Genomic DNA, 26,232 nt, shown 5'->3' with positions numbered 1-26,232 from the left:
TTTAAATGTACTTACAGTTGGGAGAACAAGTATTTAATACACTGCCGATTTTGCCAGGTTTTCCTACTTACAAAGCATGTAGAAGTCTCTAATCTTTATCATAGGTACACTTCAACTGTGAGAGACGGAATCTAAAACAAAAATCCAGAAAATAACATTGTATTATTTTTAAGTAATTAATTAGCATTTTATTGCATGACATAAGTATTCGATAACCTACCAACCAGTAAGAATTCCAGCTCTCACAGACATGTTAGATTTTCTTTAAGAAGCCCTCATGTTCTCCACTCATTACCTGTATTAACTGCACCTGTTTGAACTCGTTACCTGTATAAAAGACACCTGTCCACACACTCAATCAAACAGACTCCAACCTTTCCACAATGGCCAAGACCAGAGAGCTGTGTAAGGACATCAGGGATAAAATTGTAGTCCTGCACAAGGCTGGGATGGGCTACAGGACAATAGGCAAGCAGCTTGGTGAGAAGGCAACAACTGTTTGCGCAATTATTAGAAAATGGAAGAAGTTGAAGATGACGGTCAATCACCCTCGGTCTGGGGCTCCATGCAAGATCTCACCTTGTGGGGCATCAATGATCATGAGGAAGGTGAGGGATCAGACCAGAACTACACGGCAGGACCTGGTCAATGACCTGAAGAGAGCTGGGACCACAGTCTCAAAGAAAACCATTAGTAAAACACTGCGCCGTCATGGATTAAAATCCTGCAGCACACGCAAGGTCCCCCTGCTCAAGCTAGCACATGTCCATGCCGGTCTGAAGTTTGCCAATGACCATCTGGATGATCCAGAGGAATGGGAGAAGGTCATGTGGTCTGATGAGACAAAAATAGTTCCTTTTGGTCTAAACTCCACTCGCCATGGTTGGAGGAAGAAGAAGAATGAGTACAACCCCAAGAACACCATCCCAACCGTGAAGCATGGAGGTGGAAACATCATTCTTTGGGGATGCTTTTCTGCAAAGGGGACAGGACGACTGCACCATATTGAGGGGATGATGGATGTGGCCATGTATCGCGAGATCTTGGCCAACAACCTCCTTCCCTCAGTAAGAGCATTGAAGATGGGTCGTGGTTGGGTCTTCCAGCATGACAACGACCCGAAGCACACATCCAGGGCAACTAAGGAGTGGCTCCGTAAGAAGCATCTCAAGGTCCTGGAGTGGCCTAGCCAGTCTCCAGACCTGAACTCAATAGAAAATATTTTAAGGGAGATGAAAGTCCGTATTGCCCAGTGACAGCACCGAAACCTGAAGGATCTGGAGAAGGTCTGTATGGAGGAGTGGGCCAAAATCCCTGCTGCAGTGTGTGCAAACCTGGTCAAGAACTACAGGAATTTGATGTATCAAATACTTATTTAATGCAATAAAATGCAAATTAATTACTTAAAAATCATAAAATGTGATTTTCTGGATTTTTGTTTTAGATTCCGTCTATGATAAAAATGACAGACCTCTACATGCTTTGTAAGTAGGAAAACCTGCAAAATCGGCAGTGTATCAAATACTTGTTCTCCCCACTGCATGTACAGTGGTGGAAAAAGTTCTAAATTGTCATAGTTGAATAAAACTTAAAAGTAAATGCTATACATCAAATTTCTTATGTTATGCAAACCAGACAAAACTATTTTCTTGCATTTTTAAGTAGTTGCGGACAGCAAAGGGCACACTCCAACACAGACATAATTTATAAACACATTATTTGTTTTTAGTGAGTCCGACAGATTTGAAGCAGTAGGGATGACAATGCGTTATATTGACACTGTAGGTGCGTGAGTTGGTTCATATTGCTGTTCTGCCTGAGCATTCAAAATGTAACAAGTACTTTTGCGTCAGGGAAAATGTATTGGAGTAAAAATAACATATTTTCTTCAGAAATGTCGTGGAGTAAAAGTTGTCAAAAATATAAATATTAAAGTACAGATACCCCCCAAAAACGACTAACTTCAAAGTATTTTTACTTAGTTACTTTATACCTCTGTCCCCTCTAAGACAGCCGAAATTCAGACACTGATGTGATTTTCTATAAGCACGGCTAAGGACAACATGGCAGTCTTGCCATTGTTTATCATCAAATCAAATGTATTTATAAAGCCCTTCTTACATCAGCTGTTATCTCAAAGTGCTGTACAGAAACCCAGACTATATCACCAAACAGCAAACAATGCAGGTGTAAAAGCATGGTGGCTAGGAAAAACTCCATAGAAAGGCCAAAACCTAGGAAGAAACCTAGAGAGGAACCAGGCTTTGAGGGGTCGCCAGTCCTCTTCTGGCTGTGCCAGGTGGAGATTATAACAGAACATGGCCAAGATGTTCAAATGTTTATATATGACCAGCAGGGTCAAATAATAATAATCAGAGTGGTTGTCGAGGGTGCAACAGGTCAGCAGCTCAGGAGTAAATGTCAGTTGGCTTTTCATAACCGATCATTCAGAGTATCTCTACCGCTTCTACTGTCTCTAGAGAGTTGAAAACAGCAGCTCCGGGACAAGGTAGCACGTCCAGTGAACAGGTCAGGGTTCCATAGCCGCAGGCAGAACAGTTGAAACTGGAGCAGCAGCACGGCCAAGTGGACTGGGGACAGCAAGGAGTCATCAGGCCAGGTAGTACTGAGGCATGGTCCTAGGGCTCAGGTCCTCCGAGAGAGAGAGAGAAAGAAAGAATGAAAGAGAGAAAGAGCGAGAATTAGAGAGAGCAGTTAAAATTAAAATTAAAATTAACACAGGACACCAGATAAGACAGGAGAAATACTCCAGATATAACAGACTGACCCTAGCCCCCCGACACATAAACTACTGCAGCATAAATACTGGAGGCTGAGACAGGAGGGGTCGGGAGACACTGTGGCCCCATCCGACGATACCCCCGGAGAGGGCCAAACAGGCAGGATATAGCCCCACCCACTTTTCCAAAGCACAGCCCCCACACCACTAGAGGGATATTTTCAAACCACCAACTTACCATCCTGAGACAAGGCTGAGTTTTGCCCACAAAGATCTCCGACACGGCACAACCCAAGGGGATGGGGGGGCGCAAACCCAGACATGAAGTTCACATCAGTGACTCAACCCACTCAAGTGACACACCCCTCCTTGGGACGGCCTGGAAGAGCACCAGTAAGCCAGTGACTCAAACCTATAATAGGGTTAGAGGCAGAGAATCCAAGTGGAGAGAGGGGAACCGGCCAGGCAGAGACAGCAAGGGCGGTTGGTTGCGCCAGTGCCTTTCCGTTCACCTTCACACTTCTAAGCTGTTTGCTTAGAAATTCTAGGGACAGTTAGGAGGCCTGCGTCTTGTGACCGTAGCGTAAGTCTAGGTATGTACGGTAGGACCAAATCGGAAAGATAGGTAGGAGCAAGCCCATGTAATGCTTTGTAAGTTAGCAGTAAAACCTTGAAATCAGCCCTTGCCTTAACAGGAAGCCAGTGTAGAGAGGCTAACACTGGAGTAATATAATCCAATTTTTGGGTTCTAGTCAGGATTCTATCAGCCGTGTTTATGACTAACTGAAGTTTATTTAGTGCTGTATCCGGGTAGCCGGAAAGTAGAGCATTGCAGTAGTCTAACCTAGAAGTGACAAAAGCATGGATACGTTTTTTCTGCATCATTTTTTGACAGAAAGTTTCTGATTTTTCCAATGTTACAAAGATGGAAAAAAGCTGTCCTTGAAACAGTCTTGATATGTTTGTCCAAAGAAAGATCATGGTCCAGAGTAACGCCGAGGTCCTTCACAGTTTTATTTGAGACAACTGTACCATCATCAAGATTAATTGTCAGATTCAACAGAAGATCTCATTGTCTCTTGGGACCTAGAACAAGCATCTTTGTTTTGTCTGAGTTGAAAAGTAGAACATTTGCAGCCATCCACTTCCTTATGTCTGAAACACAGGCTTCCAGCTAGAGCAATTTTGGGGCTTCACCATGTTTCATCAACATGTACAGCTGTGTGTCATCCACAAAGCAGGGAAAGTTCCCATTATGTTTCCGAATGACTTCACCAAGAGGTAAAATATATAGTGAAAACAATAGTGGTCCTAAAACGGAACCTAAAACGGAACCTTTATAAAATGTTGAATAAACATTATTCCAACCCCCATATCATACACTCACATACTGAAAATATATGTACATTGCACAATCTATTGGTGAGAGAGTGAGCCTCAAATATCACATTCATTTGTACATATCCAGAGTATATGTCACAAGTGACACTGACTTAATACAGTAGAGTGCCATTATTTTTACGTTAAATATCAGCAGGTCTTATTATTTTTTATCACTTGTGCTGTGTGTTTACAATGATTACCTTTTACTTAATTTCTGATATTCTCACATGTGAAATTCAATTGCATGAACTGTTTGTTTACTTGCATGGTGTGCTGTGATCTCCCAGACTGGCATGGACTACATTTCACTTGAGACAGCTGTTACAATTCCCTATCACCTTCTCCCCCCCCCCCCCCCCCCCCCCCCCCCCCCGCCCTCCCTCCCAAAACTAATTTCTAAACACCACAGAACAAAAGTTAAAAGGAACTGTAACTTAGCTTCAAGTGCCATTTGGACTAGGGACCAGTCTGGTGGACGTCCACCTCGCTTCTGCTGCTCCTCTCTGCTCTCTCTGACACAATGATCTCTATAGCACTACTTATTTGAGTGTGACTCCAATTGTTGGCCAGTACATGCTTTAATTATATGTTTTGTTTTCCCTGCAACTGCAGACATGGAACACTCCCGATGACTCCACGATAGGCAACACCTAATGCTACAACCCAGCCGGCCTGACACATTGCGGCCACTGACAACCGAGCCAGACTACCAAGAGATCAACATACAACTCTCTCTATAGCACTACCTGAGGAAAGTGCTTATTTCCAGGGTGTGAGTGTGACTCCAATTGTTGGCCAGTACATGCCTAATTGTATGTTTTCTGTCCCCTGCAGGTATAGACACGGGGCACTCCCAATGCAACTGCAAAAGCCTACACCCAACGCTACCACGCAGCCGAGCCGGTGGGATCGAGGGACAGCAGGCAACTGTTGACAACTTAGCCAGCCTTCAAAAAGCAACCCCTGCTCGGGAGGAGGGCGGAACGAACCCTGCTCAGAAAGAGCCAACGAACAAACATTGGCCATCACTCCGTGATTTTGTTTTCCCTGCAACTGCAGACATGGAACACTCCCGATGACTCCACGATAGGCAACACCTAATGCTACAACCCAGCCGGCCTGACACATTGCGGCCACTGACAACCGAGCCAGACTACCAAGAGATCAACATACAACTCTCTCTATAGCACTACCTGAGGAAAGTGCTTATTTCCAGGGTGTGAGTGTGACTCCAATTGTTGGCCAGTACATGCCTAATTGTATGTTTTCTGTCCCCTGCAGGTATAGACACGGGGCACCCCCAATGCAACTGCAAAAGCCTACACCCAACGCTACCACGCAGCCGAGCCGGTGGGATCGAGGGACAGCAGGCAACTGTTGACAACTTAGCCAGCCTTCAAAAAGCAACCCCTGCTCGGGAGGAGGGCGGAACGAACCCTGCTCAGAAAGAGCCAACGAACAAACATTGGCCATCACTCCGTGAGTGAATCAACTGCTGTGTTAGTTTCCCCTGGTACTCATAGTTAGCATATAGCCCAAAATCCTAGCCTTTAAACGTTTCTAATCGGGCCGTAGTGATACTGCGTATTGTCATTGTTGTAAAAGCTGAATTGATAATAAAGAGCTTGGGCTGGGCTGAGCAGGAGCTGCCATCCTGTAGTAGTGTGAGTACCAAGAGACCTGAGGTGGCAAAACAGATTTCTTGGCTTGGGGTGTAGGGTTTGAGAATAGCCTGAAGGCAGGGAGGTGCAGTTCCTCTTGCTGTTCCATATGTAAGCACCAAAGTCTAATAGTGGATGTGAGGTTTGACTGGAAGTGTGCGGAGGAGTGGGGTGACATGAGAGAACTTGGGAAGGCTGAAAACCAGACGGGCTGCAGCATTCTGAATAAGTTGCAGGGGTTTGATGGCACAAGCGGGGAGCCCAGCCAAGAGTGGGTTGCAGTAGTCCAGACGGGAGGAGATAAGTACCTGGATTAGGACCTGCACCACTTCCTGTGTGAGGTAGGGTCGTACTCTATGGATTTTGTAGAGCATGAACCTGCAGGTGCAGATCACTGCTTTGATGTTTTACAGAGAACGACAGGGTGTTGTCCAGGATCATGCCAAGGTTCTTTGCACTTTGGAAGGGCGGCACTGTGGAGTTGTCAACCGTGATGGAGAGGTCTTTGAGTGGGCGGCTTTCCCTGGGAGGAAGAACAGTTCTGTCTTCTCAAGGTTGAGCTTGAGGTGGTGGGCAAACATCCAAGTTGAGATAGCTGCCAACCATGCAGAGATGCGTGTCGCCACCTGGGTGTCAGAAGGTGGAAAGAAGAAAAGTAGTTGAGTGTCATCTGCATTGCAGTGATAGGAGAGACCATGTGAGGATATGATGGATATGATGGCCTTGAATCCTGACTGGTTAGGGTCAAGTGTTTTGGAAGGAAAAGAAAGAAGGGATAGAGGTCTGTCGTTTTTGAAGTCGGATGAGTTGAGTGTTGGTTTCTTGAGGAGGGGAGGAACTCGGGTCATTTTGAAGTCAGAGGGGATGCAGCCAGTTGTCAGGGATGAGTTAACTTCTTGGTGCACCCATCCCAGTAGCGGGATCATTTTCATCAACATCCTCTGAATTGCAGAGCGCCAAATTCAAATGATTAAAAATATTTAATTTTCATGAAATCACAAGTGCAATATAGAAAAACACAGTTTAGCTTGTTGTTAATCCACCTGGCGTGTCAGATTTCAAAAAAACTTTACAGCTAAAGCAAACCAAGTGTTTATGTAAGGATATCTCTCTCAGCAGACAAAACATTACAAACAACTAGCAGCAAAGTAGATTGGTCACAAAAGTCAGAAAAGCAATAAAATGAATCGCTTACCTTTGATGATCTTCGGATGTTTGCACTCACGAGACTCCCAGTTACACAATAAATGTTCCTTTTGTTCCATAAAGATTATGGTTGGCGCGTTTTGTTGAGTAATCCACACGCTCGAGCGGTCACAACGGGGCAGACGAAAATTCCAAATAGTATCCGTAAGGTTTGTAGAAACATGTCAAACGTTTTTTATAATCAATCCTCAGGTTGTTTTTACAATAAATAATTAATAATATTTCAACCGGACCGTAGCTTTTTCAATAGGAGAGAGAGAGAAAATGTCTGCTCCAAGCTGTTGCGCATACAAAACTCTGCTGGCACCCAGCCATCCACTGACGCGATGTGATCGTTCTCGCTCATTTTTCAGAATAAAAGGCTGAAACTATGTCTAAAGACTACGTGGAACAACACCACGTGGAATCCATAGGGAAAGGAATCTGGTTGATATCTTTTTAAATGGAGGGAAGGCATGCAATGGAACGGGGAGCTTTCAAAATAAGAGGCACTTCCTAGTTGGATTTTCCTCAGGTTTTTGCATGTAATATCAGTTCTGTTATACTCACAGACAATATTTTGACCGTTTTGGAAACTTTAGTGTTTTCTATCCTAATCTGACAATTATATGCATATTCTAGCTTCTGGGCCTGAGAAATAGGCAGTTTAATTTGGGTACGTAATTCATCCAAACATCAAAATACTGCCCCCTACACTCAACAGGTTAATGAGGGAAATGAGAAATGGGAAAAGGTCTCCAGAGATGGTCTGGAGAAGGGAGGAGGGGATGGGGTCGAGCAGGCAGGTTGTCGGTCGGCCAGACCTCACTAGTCGCAGGATGTCTCCTGCAGAGAGAGGAGAGAAGAGGGCCACCATTGTTCCTGTTCCCAAGAAGCTAAGGTAACTGAGCTAAACGACTACCGCCCCGTAGCACTCACTTCCGTCATCATGAAGTGCTTTGAGAGACTAGTCAAGGACCATATCACCTCCACCCTACCTGACACCCTAGACCCACTCCAATTTGCTTACCGCCCAAATAGGTCCACAGACGATGCAATCTCAACCACACTGCACACCGCCCTAACCCATCTGGACAAGAGGAATACCTATGTGAGAATGCTGTTCATTGACTACAGCTCGGCATTCAACACCATAGTACCCTCCAAGCTCGTCATCAAGCTCGAGACCCTGGGTCTCGACCCCGCCCTGTGCAACTGGGTACTGGACTTCCTGACGGGCCGCCCCCAGGTGGTGAGGGTAGGCAACAACATCTCCTCCCCGCTGATCCTCAACACTGGGGCCCCACAAGGGTGCGTTCTGAGCCCTCTCCTGTACTCCCTGTTCACCCACGACTGCGTGGCCACGCACGCCTCCAACTCAATCATCAAGTTTGCGGACGACACAACAGTGGTAGGCTTGATTACCAACAACGACGAGACGGCCTACAGGGAGGAGGTGAGGGCCCTCGGAGTGTGGTGTCAGGAAAATAACCTCACACTCAACGTCAACAAAACTAAGGAGATGATTGTGGACTTCAGGAAACAGCAGAGGGAACACCCCCCTATCCACATCGATGGAACAGTAGTGGAGAGGGTAGCAAGTTTTAAGTTCCTCGGCATACACATCACAGACAAACTGAATTGGTCCACTCACACAGACAGCATCGTGAAGAAGGCGCAGCAGCGCCTCTTCAACCTCAGGAGGCTGAAGAAATTTGGCTTGTCACCAAAAGCACTCACAAACTTCTACAGATGCACAATCGAGAGCATCCTGGCGGGCTGTATCACCGCCTGGTACGGCAACTGCTCCGCCCTCAACCGTAAGGCTCTCCAGAGGGTGGTGAGGTCTGCACAACGCATCACCGGGGGCAAACTACCTGCCCTCCAGGACACCTACACCACCCTATGTCACAGGAAGGCCATAAAGATCATCAAGGACATCAACCACCCGAGCCACTGCCTGTTCACCCCCGCTATCATCCAGAAGGCGAGGTCAGTACAGGTGCATCAAAGCTGGGACCGAGAGACTGAAAAACAGCTTCTATCTCAAGGCCATCAGACTGTTAAACAGCCACCACTAACATTGAGTGGCTGCTGCCAACACACTGACACTGACTCAACTCCAGCCACTTTAATAATGGGAATTGATGGGAAATTATGTAAATATATCACTAGCCACTTTAAACAATGCTACCTTATATAATGTTACTTACCCTACATTATTCATCTCATATGCATACGTATATACTGTACTCTATATCATCGACTGTATCCTTATGTAATACATGTATCACTAGCCACTTTAACTATGCCACTTTGTTTACATACTCATCTCATATGTATATACTGTACTCGATACCATCTACTGTATCTTGCCTATGCTGCTCTGTACCATCACTCATTCATATATCCTTATGTACATATTCTTTATCCCCTTACACTGTGTACAAGACAGTAGTTTTGGAATTGTTAGTTAGATTACTTGTTGGTTATTACTGCATTGTCGGAACTAGAAGCACAAGCATTTCGCTACACTCACATTAACATCTGCTAACCATGTGTATGTGACAAATAAAATTTGATTTGATTTGATTTGATTTGAGAAAGAGGTCAAAGCGTAGGGTAGTTCTGTGTGAATGAGTACTGGAGTGAATGAGTACTGGATGTTTTCAACCTTTTTTTCAAAGTGGTTAACAAAGTCGTCTGCAGAGAGGGACGAGGGAGAGGGTGGAGGACTAAGGAGGTAGAAGGTGAAAAATAGTATCTTAGGGTTAAAAGCAGAGGTTTGACATTTTGAGTGCTAGAAAGTGGCTTTAGCAGTAGATACATAGGAAGAGAAGTTAGAGGAGGGAGCGAAAGGATGATCGGTCCTACGGAAGTTTAGTTTTCCTCAATGTGAGTCATAGGATGCGGAAAGGGAGGAGTGTAGGGTCGAAGAGGCAGAATCAGGGGAAAGGAGGGAAAAGGATTTAGCAGAAGGGGGAGATGATAGGACAGAGAAGGAGAGAGTAGTGGGTGAGAGAGTGAAGACTGCAACGGTGCATGACCATCTGGGTTAGGGTTGGAGGAAAAGGAGACAGAAAAGGAAACAAAATAGTGATCAGAGACCTAAAAGGGGGTTGCAGTGAGATTAGTAGCCGAGCAGCCTCTAGTAAAGATGAGGTCAAGCGTATCTTGTGATTTGGAGGGGATTGGGTAAGGGTGAGGTCAAAAGTGGCAAAGAGAGGAAAAAATAAATTAATCGAAGGCAGAAGTCGGAGATTAATGTCGCCAAGTACGAAGAGCGGTGAGCCATCGTCAGGAAATTAGCTTATCAAGGTGTCAAGCTCATTGAGGAACTCTCCAAGGGCACCTGGTGGGCGACAGATGACAACAATGTTAAGCTTAAATTGACTAGTGATAGTGACAGCAAGGAATTCAAATTGGGATATGGATAGGTGAGAGAGGGAGAAAATAGAAAATCTCTACCACGATGACCAGATGGTCTCAGACTATGAGAGAAAACAGTCAGATGAAGAAATAGCAGCTGGAGAATAGCAGCAGCAGTGTTTTATGGGGTGATCCATGTCTCCATTGGGGCTATAAAGTCAAGGGACTGAAGGGCAGCATAGGCGTTCTTGACCTCAGATCAGGCAGTTCCAAATGCTGCCAGACACCCCAGAAAACACCACACCCACAGGGTGGCTTACCAATTTCATCAGCGAGTTTTTGTTAAATTAGTTTTTCCTGTTAATTTATCTAAAGCAATCCCTTTAAACACCGAGTAACTTCAATTTAAACTTCAATTTGAATGTGATCGGCACAACCTTAAAATGTAGCCTATGGAGAATTCCTTCAGAATGGAGATCAATGAAAGATAGTCATCAAAACGTATGCCTATTGATCTCCGTTTCAGAATTCACGTGTGGATTTAAAAACATTCTGATATTTCACAATAGGCTATGTATGTTAAGGGAAGTTTTCGTGAACCCTATCACTTAGAAAATGTGTTTATGCAGGACATTTAAAAAACAGTGTTTGTTTCGTTATGAAAATTGCCACATTCAGTTCTTCAGCCCATGGTAATGTTGGATTATTAGTGCACATGACATAGGGAGAATAGTGTACTATAGTATATCCTGGTCAATTGTCCGCACTGACAATAGAAAGTATGTAAAGTATTGCGCGTCATGCGCTGGCTGGCCATGCGTCAGGTTCAAACTGCAGCTTGGTCTGCGCTCCGCTCCATAATTATTTAATTAGCCTACATGTCATTTTTCTATACATGAACGGTTTGATCCTCAGCTATAACCACACCTCTGTGAAAGCGTACAGAGGAAGCAAAGTTAAACGAAACAATGTAATTAAATGGAATGATATGAAATGAATGTTATACCAACTGAAGGGAACAATTAACTAGTAAATTGGCAGTTAAATGTGCTATCATTAGGCCTACTAATGGTCGATACTGATAGAAATAGGAAACGGAGAAAGTCAGGGTAAGTCTATGTAGGCTAAACATTCGAGAGTGCCAAAAGGTTTAATTTGGCGTGACTCATTGCGAAAAAGGTCATACAATTTAAATTCTGCATAACAGCACAGCATTTCATAAACTTCACTGTCAGGAAGTTAATATGTTGATAAGGTTCAGTTTTGCTGCTATTTGACTGTGTTAGGGTCTCGTGAGCCTCAGTTGGTAGAGCATGGTGCTTGCAACGCTAGGGTAGTGGGTTTGATTCCCACAGAGGACCAGTATGGAAATGTATGAACCAACTAGTATAAGTCGCTCTGGATAAGAGCGTCTGCTAAATGACGTAATAGTTTCAAATGTTGAGAGCTTGGAAATATGAAGTTACTTCTGCATGTATGTAAAAATGTAGTTATTGACATAGGGAATGGAAAGGAGATACCTAGTCAGCTGTACAACTGAATGCATTCAACCGCAATGTGTCTTCCCCAATTAACCCAACCCCTGTTGATCAGTCTGTTCAATGTTTTCTACCTATATAGTGCTCTAAATACCCAAATTAATGTTAAGTTCAAAAGAGTACAATATAAAAAAATGGAGACACCTTTCAAACCAATGACGATTCCCAACATTAAAGTCAATGATTTCAGAAAGATTTCATATTTTTGCAAATAGAGTAGTAGTACCATGCTTTCGATGTTTGTCTCCAGCGATCATAAGGTTATCCAAACGGATTACTAATTTACCTTTAACTCTTATCAATATCTTTTATAAATCTGTAAATTACAGTGCATGGAGAATGGTTAGTTATATCAGGAGAAAATGTATTAGATGAGTATGACTTCTTTGTGCCTGTTGTAGGCTGGTTTGCCTGGTCTCCACTACGGGGCGTCTGGGCGCTGCATTGACCGCAACAAGTTGGATGTCCACCCGCTGCTGAGGGTCATGTCATAATGGAAAAAAAGGATGCTCAAAAATCTATTAACTTCAAAATCATATATGCGCAGGGCTACAAACGTGACGAACAATATGTATTTTGTTCATTCTAATTATATTCTGAGAAAGTGCACGCACGCACACACACACACACACACACTCTGTTGGTCCAGATTGTAACTCGATTCTTGGTCTCTGTCCGTTTGCTCGGTAATTAAATAGCCTGCTCAGTGCGTTTATCAGTGTGATCTGACAGTGTATCTCTCGGTCCCTATCCCGGGCTCCTTCTCTCCGTGCAAGCGGTGCATTCAGCTTCCACACAGTAATTGAATTAGTTCGGTTGGGAGGGGAGGGATCTTGTTTTGTTAGTGTGACGCCCATTCAAAATTCAAACCAATGGGACTATCCTCCGGTCGGCTGTAACCGAACCCACTCTGGCAGTCAGCAACGAACTGCCTTTGCTCTCACCTTCCCTCTCTTCTCGTCCGGTTGAATCTAAACATCAGGTGAAAGAAGCACATGAATCAAGCGTGTTTTATTTTTTCTCTCCAATGGTTATATATGAAGAGAATGCTGTGGAATGCTGCCATTTGGGTTCCGGGCAAACAAGCTGCCCTACTGTCACCCAGCAGCAGCGCATGAGAGAGGCTCGAGGACGGACTCCTCCCCACCTACCCGTGACACTTTCAAGACAGCGCTGAGAAAGGAGAGCAGCCTTTTACGGCCAGTCTGCGAACAGAGCAGTGAGACAGCGTTACGTATAAACGACTCCACTGCAGCCGGGGGTTGCCTATGTGGCTTTCTAAAGTTCCACCTCTGAAAACGTTGACCTCTGACGGACTCGAGCTAAAGCGCGAGCTTGCTTCTTTTCGTTTCTCATTATTGGACTTGGACCTACCCTCTGCGCTGTTGATTCCCAGCGAACAGTCCAGACACGGATCCAGCTCAGCGCATACCATGACCTTACAGAGACTGCTGTATTAGATGGTCATTCTAATCAATGTTTTATACATCTGACTGCATGTATTGATACCCTTTTTGTACATTTGTGTGAAAAAAGTGTCTGCCCTAGGAGTGATTTTTACTCATCCTGGAGCCGTCAAAGCTGACGTCCCATGAACACATAAAACTGAACCCGGACACTGAACCTGAGCGAGATGCACTACACACAGTGACACTTGCATTTGATAACTTCACCTGCTACCGTCGTCAATGAATTTTAACAAAGTGACCAGCAAGGCGTCATCTATATCGCAGGTTGCGCTATCAAAGCCCTTAGCACGTAGTGGTGTAGGAGACAGCGATTTTCTGTTGTATTGAATTGTCCTGCCTTTTTCTGTCATCCATAAACTGCGACAGAGGAAAGAAAAGGCACACAAATGTAAACGAAAGAAGGCATCTCTCCAGCTGAAGTGTACCTAGAACTGACAGATCGTGCAGTCACCCCACATCGAAGAGGAATACGTGCCGAACTTTGCTGTTGTGATGTTGAAAGTGGAGATGGTGCTATTTGTCTTTCTGGTGCTATGGATGTGTGTATTCAGCCAGGAGCCCAGCTCCAAGGTGGTGGCCGACCGGTATGCCGTCTTCTGGAACCGAACCAACCCCAGGTAGGTGTCACTCAGAGCGGCCAGTGGGGCGGAAGGGAGTCGATGTTGTCTCTGTGATCTCGCCACTGGCCGGGGCGTGTGTATAGACAAATGGCACGGTGTCTTTTATTTAAGGTATAGAGTAATGCTTATTGAACAGTTCTCTCTGATGGGTTATAGGCTATTTCCCAGAAATGTGGGTAGGCTATTGGTACAACAGAACACAACCTGTGCGCACAGGTTGAATATAGGCTAACCTATTTTGGATACAGTCTACACTGAATTGTTTTCAGTCAACCGTAATCAAGTCAAGTTGATCAAATCTAGAATATTGTCATAATAAGCCTATGAGACGTGTCACCCGAAAAGCGCACGGTTGGAGAGTAATCTCTTGCGTGTTCCAGTGTCTGCATTCCGTGTTTGTGAATCAATTGGGCGCTCGTGCCTGTCTTCTGAATATGCCCCGGTTAAATCATGGAACATTATTTGTGGGTTAATTCGAATGGATTTGTAGTAAAGCCTACCGTTGGAGTATGTAGAATAATGCGTGGACCATTGCATTGCTTGGATGGCTTAGGCCTACAACGTATATGTAGCCTACATCTCTCATCTTTGAATGAGCAGAATTAAACTCAGCAAGTGCTGTCAATTCACGGATAAAATGGCACCATGATTAACCCATATTTCCTATTTCCGAGAACAGCAAGACCGTGCGAAAATATTACAATTTAGATGTAGCATGTGAGCGGGAAGCGCTCAAATCTGTACGACGTATGTTTTGTCACTAGTTGTAGGCCATGGGCACATTTATGGGTCGCTCTTCCAATTTAGAAGCTTATAAGAAATCAATAATACGCCTACTTAACCAGGAATAAAGCCTCGCTATGCTGATAGGTTGCACTTAATTTAGTCGTTTAATCTCTTGTCTTTGAATTTGATCATGAAATGCGTTGTTCACAAATCCAATCCACTAGTTCTTATTCGGAAAACATGTTTTAATCCAGTGAAAAAGCTCCTCTGTAATATTTCCCCAAAATGTTCTCACCGACTTTGAATTACATAATTATGCAATTATTATGATTCATAGGTTTAAATGGTTAAATCATTGATATTTAATTAATATGAACATACTGTAATTCAATTGTAGGTTGACTGGTTGCGAAAGCAGCAATTTTTGCTGCGCTAAAGTAATCTACTTCGTGCGAGCATAGCATACAATGTAGGTATTGTCATACTGTCTAAAACCACAAACGTTAAAACAAGTTGATAATCAATATATGAAATGTAGAACGTATACACAGACGTATTAGCCCATGGCCAGAATAGTTTGGCAACCGTGAAACATTGATAGTTTACATTGAAGGACAAATTCGTAAACAAACCAATGTCCTCATTTTGCCACGACTAACCCCACATAAGTGATTTATTAGATATCACATTATTTAATGAACTTCATTTTATTGAATATTTAGTAAGGATGTTGGACATGTAGCCTACGTTATGATACATTATATTCTACAACTTTTCCACAAAGTAGTTGATATCAGCAAGCATTGTGCAAAATACATATTTTTTTGTGTGGATTTGTTTTGATTGAATCATTTAAAACAGAATTGAAGTTGATTGAGAGAGAGAACCGACTGCATTTGGGCAAGTTTCACATAGTTATCTAGTATAGGATTAAGATGTGGTGTCTATTCCTAATATATTGTAGGCTACAATGAAGCACCCATGTATTCGTTTTACATAGTGAGACTAAGGTCAGCGGAGGTTGACGTTTACATTTCCTTGAGGCCATAGCATACAAAGTGTAGCTTTTGACATTTCCCAAATACAGAGGGTCATACTGTACATGTCATATCACATTTTCTGGAAAACTTAACAGCAGCCGATCATACTTCACATAGTCAAACGTGTATTTACTTGTCATATTTAGCTTATTTCATGTGTTATTCTAATTGCTAAACAGTATTTGGCTTTTTGCATGACTATATATTAACCCTTGTCTGAATTTTTCCAATTAAGTTGTTGCTGTTCACTCACTCAAATGCCAAAATGATTTAGTATTTGCTGAATGGATCACCTAAGCTTATTCTCCAAAAACATACAAAGTGTTTTATCATAGCTACATAGACATTATTTAATAACTATTTATATTCATTTAGAAGTTTCTGAAAAAATATTCATGCTGAAAGAAATTAGTGGTCAGGGTAGACGCGTAGGGACCTAGTTGAGCTGGGGCCATTCTAGCCTTAGACTAGGTATCCCTAGTGCTGGTACACTCCATCATGACCGCTGTGGTCCAGCTCTACACTCCAGCTTAAGCCAGTTGTTTATTTGTGTGCCGCTTTGTTCAACAGAAGTAACACAAATTTGAGCTCAGTCTGATGTGTTACGCTGATAGACACAGTTTCATTAGGGTGCACATTTTTCACAAAGACTTTGACTGGTGGTTCTGTGGACCGCTTGATTTACTCCAGATGTGCTGACAGTTTGCTTACTTCCAGTGGAGGAAAAAATGAGGCTACAGAAATTAAAACGTTTGAGTAAATTTACTGTAAATCTCAAGTTGAAATTGAAGGAAAGCAAAACAGAACTGTGTGGAGACGTGAGCTAGCTCCAATAGTGTTGAACTTGTGAAATCGAGTTATAGGTTGTTTCCCTCGTCTTGTTTCGGAACTCCTGACTAGCCCGAGGACAGGAAACAGGCTTTAATAATGTTAGTCATCTTCTTCTACTTACACTAATCAAGTTTGTTTGACTCTGAACTAGTGTTGGGTGGTATCCAGAGGTTCATACCTTCGTACGGTTCCTGTACCATACCAGGGTATGGGATTACTGGCAGTGCACTCAAAGGCCGCTATTCCTTTCCCCAAAAAATGTTTAGGATGCAGGGATCTTGATCCAGGAGGGGATTGATTGTCTCTGCTGTAACCAAGAAGCTTTATCTTGCAAGCTAACCACTTAGCTAGCAAGTTACATTAGCAAACCCTGTAGGGCAGAGTCAGAAAACTAGAACGACAGGAGAGCAAACATTTAGTTACAGATGCCTCAGTAAATAAATATGTATTCTCTATATCTGTATGAGCCAGCGGTGTTGTATGGAGTAGGGTGTATATTAAGTGTATTGACCTCTCCATCAAAGCTCTATGAAGATCCCAATCACCAGTAGGCTGACGGTCAACCTGATTCACAAACAGAAAACAATCAAATATTAGTCCCCAAAGGGAAGTGTGGAGAAATCATAGTCCTTTGTTATCTGCTAGTGGAGGTGTTTCTTCTTCACACGACTGCATCTACAGTTCAGTGGTGTATGGGAGCAGACTGGAGGCTCTCCTACAAGCTCTGTTGACCCAAAGTGAAGAAAGCGTTTAGATACTTCACACCTTGGGCAGGAGACCTAGAACCTTGAAACTGCGTAATTACTCTGGTGAATCTTTCTCTCTCTCGCTCAATTCAATTTCAATTTAGGGGCTTTATAGGAATGGGAAACATAGGCTAACATTGCCAAAGCAAGTGAAATAGATGATAAACAATACAAAATGAACAGTAAACATTACACTCAAATGTCATATTATGTCTATATACTCTCTCCTCTCCTCTTTTTTTCTTTTTCTTTTTTTTCTCTCTCTCTCTCTCTCTCTCTCTCTCTCTCTCTCTCTCTCTCTCTCTCTCGCTCCCCCTCTCTTCCCCTCTTCCTCTCTCTTTCTCTCTCTCTCTCTCTCTCTCTCTGTCCCTGTGATTATTTCTAATGTCCTTGATGGAAAGTTTTTTTTCTCCCAGGATTCTACCTATTATTCACTCTTTTTCTTTCTTTCTATCTTTCTTTATCTCAGTACCTTGTGTATTTAGTCACTTTGTTTTCTCTAAGGAGGTTCCTGCTGTCCTGCTGGTGAGAGCTCTTCCTTCAACTCCCCTCTCCCCCGTAGCTGTAGGCCACTCTGTCTCTGTCCCACACTGGTGACCAGAAAATGAATGAATACAATTAGATATTTCAGGAGTCCCTCCATGGACCCAACTAGTGCTAGCTAGAGAGGTCACACACGCACACGCACACGCACACGCACACACACACACACACACACACACACACACACACACACACACACACACAGAGAGAGACATGAATATATAAGTCTGCCAGAGAACTTTGATGTGTGTGTGTGTGAGAGAGAGAGATTTACAAAAGTACATTTGGACTGAATGGACTGAACTAAAATGGTATTGACCCCAAACCCGATCTGCTGGCCTCACTCATAGCTTTCAGGCCGTTCTGTGCATGTCTCTGTGCTATGTGAAGAATGGGCCAGAAGGTCACCAGGGCCTTGGTCCCTCTCCTCCACACTCTCGCAAACATCTCATAATTACGTCTCTCCCGGTTGGACTTCTCATTACCTATCACCGAGCCACGGGACGTAACAAACTATCTGTCGCTGTGTGTGTGCTGACTGTGGACTAACACAGACACAGTACATATTCAGACTGTAGAGGGAACGCCGGTCTCCACACCCCCGTATCCAGGAGACTAGTCCAGGGATCAAAACACTATACGTCCTTGTTTATTTACATTACTTATATTTTTAGATTACAATTCCTTGTCCTATTTAATAGCATATTTACTTACATGAAAGATTTTCCAATGTAATAGTGTTTTTTTTTTAGTTTAAAATAAATTTGACCCCACGCCCCCCCAAACATTCACTCTCCTCTGCCCTGTTGTTCTTTTTCTATACCCTCAGACTTATTTTTCCATCAGTTCTCCCTCCCTCCCTCCCTCCCTCCCTCCCTCCCTCCCTCCCTCCCTCCCTCCCTCCCTCTCTGACTGAAGGCTGATTAGTTCTCGTTAATGACCTCTTGCTCTGCCGTTATTTCATCCCTGCAGCGTCTGCAACAGCAGGGTAGACTCAACAGAAATGGAAAGAGAAAGCTAGAGAGAAGGGAAAGAGAGGGCGTTGGAGGGAAAGAGAGGGCGTTGGAGGGAAAGAGAGGGCGTTGGAGGGAAAGAGAGGGCGTTGGAGGGAAAGAGAGGGCGTTGGAGGGAAAGAGAGGGCGTAGGAGGGAAAGAGAGGGCGTTGGAGGGAAAGAGCAGTAGAGATACAACGTAGGTGTGACATATTATTAAATCAAACAGTTGCCCGAAGGATTCATGAAAAAGTTTGACCCTAAGAGGAGGATCCTTTGTGATATGAATGCAAATGACTTTTTTTTCAGGCAAAATAGCATTTACTGCTTTTGGACAAAGCCTGTTAATACCGTTTATTTTAATTTGACAAATATATTGACCTAATACATTAATGAGCTTACGCAACACCCACATGTGTCCGATCGTATACTATACCTTTATAAAATTCTGTCACAACATTGATAGAAATAACTTTTCCCCTGTCCGGTTTCCCTGAGTTTTGTCTTTATTTCCCCCAGGTCTGAGTATAGTTTCTGTGTTTCAGGGTTCTCTGCGGTATAGGAAAGAGGGGATCATTTTAAAGGTCTTTGGTATACTCTTTCAAAATTGATTCTGGACTAGATCTCCCTATCCCAGCTCTAACCATTACATATAGATCTAAAGACCACAAATGAATCTGGACCAGTTCTCAGGGGTAGATGTTAGATGCAGTTTATCGTTAACGCATGCTGTCTTTTGTCCTTGTTTCTCTAAAGCTGTGAATTACAATTTTAGGAATATGTCTATTCTATGCGTTATATGTCTATGGGCATTATGCCTTTGCCTGGAGCTGTAGAGGCCCTCGCCCCCAGTCCTTGCCCCTACCCTTGGTCTCCCCCCCACCACAGGCAGAGTACACGCCCCCAACCTCTGCCCTCCCTAGCAGAGTTCACCTCCCACCCTCCTCCCTGCCTAGCAGAGTACCCCCCCACCCTCCTCCCTCCCTAGCAGAGTTCACCCCCCACCCTCCTCCCTGCCTAGCAGAGTACCCCCCCCACCCTCCTCCCTCCCTAGCACAGTTCACCCCCCACCCTCCTCCCTGCCTAGCAGAGTACCCCCCCCATCCACACACATTTTTTGAGGGGGAGGTCTGGAAGCAGCTGGTAGTGGCATGGAGTGATCTACCTTCCCAGACCAGATGTGGGCGCTATTGTGCGGCTCGCTCACCCCCCCCCCCCCCCCATACTCCAAACCCCAATCTGTGAGGAATTTCTCAGACATGGACACTCCTGCCCTCCACCCCTCCAATCATTTCCTTCCTGTCCACACTGCTCCTCTTCTTCCTGTTGAGTGTAGGGTGATTGCATGGCTCAATGCATTGTTTCAGTTTTGACAGGTTGACTGGAACATGCAGCAACTCAACATTGGCACCCATGGCAGCAGTTCTTTATGCCCTGTGTCAACATAGAGACATTTATGTTCTGTGTCTATTTTGGATATGTTACATTTATGCTGAGGTGCATAGACATATATATTTTTTAAATTAACGCCAAGAAAAATTAATTTATTTGTGATTAAATTTTTTTCTCACTTTTGATCAAGTGTAGTACAATTCTTTATTCATTTATTTGATGTCAACAAGCTCATTTAGTCTTGCTTGATTTGTTTTCTGTGTTCCGCTGTTAAACTCATTTACACTCAAAGTTCAATTGCATTTTGACGCAATAACAACATTTGCATGAAAAGACCAGAAGGGCATGATTGAATGATTGATTTTCTTGTTGTCATCACCCTTTTCTGTGCAATTGGAAAATGTGACGGGCCGAGACCAACCATTTGAGACCCTGGGTTTTGCCAGACCCATTTTCCACAGATAATTCCTTTCATGGTACACTGACTTCGGACATTCACAGACATTTTCCTTATTTAACTTTGGGGCTGACTGGCTTGGCGGTGCGGGGGAGTGAGTGGATGTTGTTCTAGCTGGGTTGGGGAGCAGTGTGGAGAATGTATCCTAGAAGACGTCACATCTCCAGAACAAATACCTAATTGACAGTGTAGGCCTTCGTAAATGACAAGGGAGAGAGAGACACGTGTTTTAAAGAAGGAAATGTCACCACCGTTAGAACAGCCAGCAGCCTTGGTCATGGTTTCCCTTCTCCTCAGTCTGACTGTAATAGTCTGCTGGGTTTATTCCCAAACGTCCATCTCCATGAGTAGAGCCCATGCATTACTGAGTACTGCTTCTATGTGGGAAGAATATTACATTCAAGAAGGAAACGCTAGCACATCTTATTGTACTGTAGTTCCAGGTGCCTAAATAAAAATACAGAATATGTTGTTGCTCCACAAAGTGTTAAGGGAATATACTGTTTTTATCCTCCTGTACCTTTGTCACAGAGTATATCCACCTCCACACCTGTATACAGTCAGTCAGAGCCACTGAAAGCCCAGTCTCAGCTTGTGGGTTTTGGAAGCAGGATGTTGGTCTGTGTGTCTGCTTCAGTCTAGCGTAGATAATGCGGGTGTTGGCATATCAGTCGATGGGCCAGACATTGTTTTGAATATGAACACCCCCTCATATTTCCCCTCTCAATTCCATGTCCCTAAACACAAACACATACACAACGCTTTCACCTCGCTTAGCCCCCGCTGCTTGAACTGGAGAGAGGCACCACAAAACAGTTAAGCCGCTTCCAAACTCCCTCCGAGTACAACCTACACACGTGCGCGCGCACGCAGCAGCGATCGAGTCTCTCTCTCTGGCCGGGTTCTGACAGGCTGAAAGGCAGTCATTGTTCTCCTTTCTCTGTCCTCTCTCTCTCGGCTGAAAGTAGGCATGCCCTTAAAACGGAGGGAGAGAAGGGAGATGGAGCAGTTGAAAGGGTTGATGAGGCAGGAGTGGGGGCCACAGCTGAAGTTTTAGCACGTTCACTGAGGAGAGGAAGAGACAAGAGGAGGAGATGGGGGAAGGCAGAGTGTTATAACCGAGGCTGAGGAGAGTGTTTAGGAGGTGGCTCTATATACAACAAGATCTCATAGTTTCCCTTCGAAATGTTACAGGGTTACAGGGTTAATTCCGTGTGGTTACAGGTTAAAACAGAAACAACTCAAATGTTAAGAGTTTAGGCATTCATTTCGAATGGTTAAGGTTAGGGATATGGTTTGGGAAGGCTTAAAACAAAATAAAAAAACGACGAGCTATTACCATCAAGTATCATCAAGTATGCAAGTGGTCTAAGCAACGCGCTTCGGCTCTGAGCATCACGAGATCATGCCCACAATCGTTTCTTTTATCAACTTTTTTTGCAGATGAAGGCATATATCTATGTTCTCAACCTTTTGAAATATCCGAAATTGAAGTCTTATTTTAGTGATCAGGCTGCTGTATACCCCTCACACCCTTCTATTTGTCCCCCTCATCACTTGCTTCACACCTCAGTTTCCAGGCATTTCTGCCTCTCTTCACTAATTCCATCCTCACCCGTTGCTCATGGCCCGGCTTTGGTTGGCTGGATAATGCAAACATTATCCCAGATAACCCTATATGACATCAGAACGGAACATGAGCGTAAGCAGAACATACCACACACACATTCAACAACGGCTTTGCTATTTTTAAGAAGTAGAGTTCATATTTTGTTGTGGAGCTCAAGTTGTGGAGATTAATTTTCTATGTACATTTTCTACACCCAAAATCTCTTCAGAGTGAAGCCCCTATACCCAGGTATTTTAAAGCAACGCAGCCTATCCCAGCCTGTCCCATAGCTGCTGCTGCTACCCAGGGTATGAACATGGAGTCACTGAGAGGATTAAAAAGCCATCAGCTCTTTGTCCTGAGACACAAAACCTCTTCCTCTCAAGTACCCCCATCTTTCTATTCTTCCTCTACTCCCTCCTTCCCTCCTTTCTTAGAAAGCTCGGGCATTCATATTAATCATTTTTAAAGGCTAATGAGATAAGACAGACTTAAGGGGAGACCCCAAAGTGCCCTAAGCCCACTGTATAAACAGAAGTGATGAACGGGGTCTGGGGCTACAGTTTCTTTAAGGATCACTACACACTTCCGTTTTCAATGCTCTTTGTTTGGTACAAAACTCCAGTCAGAATTGTGAAATGCAATAAATCATTTTTTTCCTAAATATTTTTGGGGGCTAATGGTGGTGTGCTGTGGTGTGGTAGTGGCATGGTGTTTGGGGGAATAGATAATTGATGTTGAGACTTGATCTGGTTGTTTGTGAGGTGTTTGAGAAACACGCATTTTTCTTTCCCCAGTTTCTCCTTTCTATTTCGCTTTCCCCCTCTTCCTCTCCCCCTCTTCCTCTCCCCCTCTCCCCCTCTTCCTCTCTCTCTCTCTCTCTCTCTCTCTCTCTCTCTCTCTCCTCTCTCCCTCTTCCTCTCTCTCGCTCCCCCTCTCTCTCTCCCTCTCTCTCTCGCTCCCCCTCTCTCCCTCTCCCTCTCTCTCTCTCGCTCCCCCTCTTCCTCTCTCTCTCTTTCTCCTCTCTCTCTCTCTCTCTCTCTCTTTCTCCCCCTCTCTCCCTCTCTCTCTCGCTCCCCCCTCTCTCTTTACCTCTCTCTCCCCCTTCCCCCTCCCTCTCTCTCTCTCTTCCCCCCATCTCTCTCTTTCTCTCTCTCTCTCTGTTTCTTTCTTTCCTTCTCTCTAACTCTGTCTCTTTTTTCTGTCTGTTTTGGGGGTTCCTGCTGGGGTGACTCAACATGCACTGTGTTAGGGTTAGGCCCAGTGTTGTGGCTGGCCTTGCTGACTGACGGTATCTCTCTCTCTCTCTCTCTCTCTCTCTCTCTCTCTCTTTATGCCAATATTTCACTCTCTCTCTCTCTCTCTCTCTCTCTCTCTCTCTGTGTCTCTCTCTCTCTCTCTCTGTGTCTCTCTCTCTCTCTCTCTGTGTCTCTCTGCCTCCCTCTCTCTGTGTCTCTCTCTCTCTCTCTCTCTGTCTCTCTGCCTCCCTATCTCTCTCTCTCCCAGAGATTGCTAGTAGAAGTGTCCGTAATAAGTCTTGGGTTTTGGGGGTTCCTGCTGGGGTGACTCAGCATGCACTGTGTTAGGGTTAGGCCCAGTGTTGTGGCTGGCCTTGCTGACTGACGGCTGGCTAATAGGCAACTGTATCTCTCTCTCTCTCTCTCTCTCTCTCTCCCCCTCTTCCTCTCCCTCCCCCTCTTCCTCTCCCTCCCCCTCTCTCCCTCTCCCTCGCTCTCTCGCTCCCACTCTCTCCCTCTGTGTGCGTATATGCGCCGTACAAGTGAGTGAGACAGAGCCACGTGAGCAAAAAAAAATATGGAGGTTCAGTGAGGAGAAATACAGATGTTGCGCCAGCGTTTCGAGCAGACATATACAAAGGGGTAATGCTGGCAGCCATTTTTGAGCCAAACTATACAGCCATACATGACAAGAGATTTTAGAATTTTCAACTGTATATAAAATGGCCCGAAATAACAGATGTGTGATTAAAGAAACTGTGCGAAGGGTAGTCTTACTGAGAATATAAAATAATCTCAAATGAATCTGTGATTATGCCAATATTTCACTAGATTGAGGTGGGTCAGTCACAGAGCAGAAATAGTCATGAGACACATGAAATAATGTAATTGGATAACAAAACAAGGCCATTCAGACTTTATTTGATTTAAATGTCTGCAGCTGTACTGCTCTAAACATTTTCTTGTGGCAATGAATAGGCACACATTCTTGTTTCAGACATAACGTTAGGAGTAGTGTTTTTCTCTCTGTGTGGTTGGCTTTTGGTTTTGAAAAGGTCTTGTTGGAATATACAGTGTGCCGGCTCAAGTTCCATAGAACACGGAATACACAGAACACTCCATCCAGTGTTCCAGTGTTCCAGAGTTACCATAGTTCCAGAGTTCCGTCTCACCTGCTGTGCTCTGTACTCCTTTGCGTCAGAACTCCATGTCATTCCTAGAACACGACCGGAGACATTCCAGCCAGGATTAGATGGGGGAGTTTGCAGGAGGTTTTTAATTTTCCCAGGAATTAACAATGTTGGAACAGCGTTGTTTGCCTCACTAGTGCTAGTGTCTTAATTTAGGCTGCTGTGTTCCTGTTGTTATTCATATAATAGGATCAATCTTCTGAAATACAGATCAATGAGAACTTAGTTTAATGGAGAGGAATGCATGTAAGGAATTATGTTTTTGCATTGTTTTTTTTTTGTTGACTGGAATTGTATTTCAATGTCTTATTTTATTATTTTACCTAAATTAAATTAAATGTTTTCAAATGTATTTTTGTTCTTATTTATTGAGAGATTTAGGTAAAACAAAAATTACTATTTGTTATTCACACTTTAAAAAAACTATCCTTTTAACTTTTATTATGAAATGTGTTTAATTTGTTGTAGTGTGTATATATATTTTTGAACACAACAATACATTCATATTACTGGTATACAACTATATGCTATAATATACCGTTTATTAGGTATACCCATCTAGTACCGGATCGGAACCCCCTTTGTCTCCAGAACAGCTACAATTTTTGAGGGCATGGGAAACGTTCCTCAATTGCTATCGAAGGGCCTAACGTGTGTCAGGAAGATATTCCCCACACCATTACACCACTGCCTCCAGCATGCACCGTTGACACCAGGAAGGATGGGGCCAGGGACTCATGCTGCTTACGCCAATCCTGACTCTGCCGTCAGCATGACACAACAAGAACCAGAATTTGTTGGACCAGGAAATGTTCTTCCACTCCTCAGTTGTCCAATGTTGGTGATCGCGTGCCCGCTGGAGCTGCTTATTCTTGTTTTTAGCTGATAGGAGTGCAACCTGGTGTGGTCATCCGCTGCAATAGCCCATCGTGACAAGGACTGATGAGTTATGTGTTCCTAGATGCCGTTCTGCACACCACTGTTGTACAGCACCGTTATTTGCCTTTGTGGCCCACCTGTTAGCCTGCACGACCTCTCATCAAAAAAACAGCCCCGTTTTTGTCCACTGTTTTTTGTTTTTTGCACCAAAGGCAAAAGTCATGAGTCTTGAAGGCAGTCAAATTCCACCATTTAGTCACGGTAATTAGGCTTCTCTAAGCTCTGATGCTGCTGATGATTTCTATTAAAAAGAGGAGGTTACGATCAGCTTTCTATAGGCTAGGCCTACTATATTTATTTCTCAACTTTCTTAATATTATGCACATTGCTTCTCTTTACAACAAGAGTTTAGCCTACCTGCCTGGCATGAAAATAAACCACAGGGAAAAGCGTCCTTCTTTCGCTATTGAAGTATATAGATGCCATGTCTTTTTCTCTGCTCCTGTTGCCCCTGTTTCCATACAGGTGCATGATGATGGTCCATTCTAAATCAAAACCAATTTCACACATATATTACTTAGTGTATGTAAAGACACGATTAAATCAAGAATAGTCTGACGGGTG

The 26,232-nt window shown here is 43.9% G+C and overlaps 1 protein-coding gene across 2 annotated transcripts in view; it reads left to right on the top strand.

Annotated features, from left to right (window-relative positions):
• Nucleotides 1-12,787: 12,787 nt before the first annotated feature.
• The window catches only part of LOC110536342 (ephrin-A5-like), a 187,127-nt gene continuing 173,682 nt past the window's right edge, over nt 12,788-26,232 (top strand). For both annotated transcript variants that reach the window (XM_021622084.2, XM_021622083.2), the window contains exon 1: nt 12,788-13,962. In XM_021622084.2, coding sequence (XP_021477759.1) covers nt 13,838-13,962 — 125 coding nt within the window. In that variant the 5' untranslated portion in view covers nt 12,788-13,837. The remainder of the gene's footprint in view (nt 13,963-26,232) is intronic.

This window comes from Oncorhynchus mykiss, chromosome 11 (genome assembly GCF_013265735.2).
Source record: "Oncorhynchus mykiss isolate Arlee chromosome 11, USDA_OmykA_1.1, whole genome shotgun sequence".
NCBI lineage: Eukaryota > Metazoa > Chordata > Actinopteri > Salmoniformes > Salmonidae > Oncorhynchus > Oncorhynchus mykiss.
The sequence above is the reverse complement of the archived record's forward strand: the minus strand, read 5'-3'. Positions and strand labels throughout refer to the sequence as shown.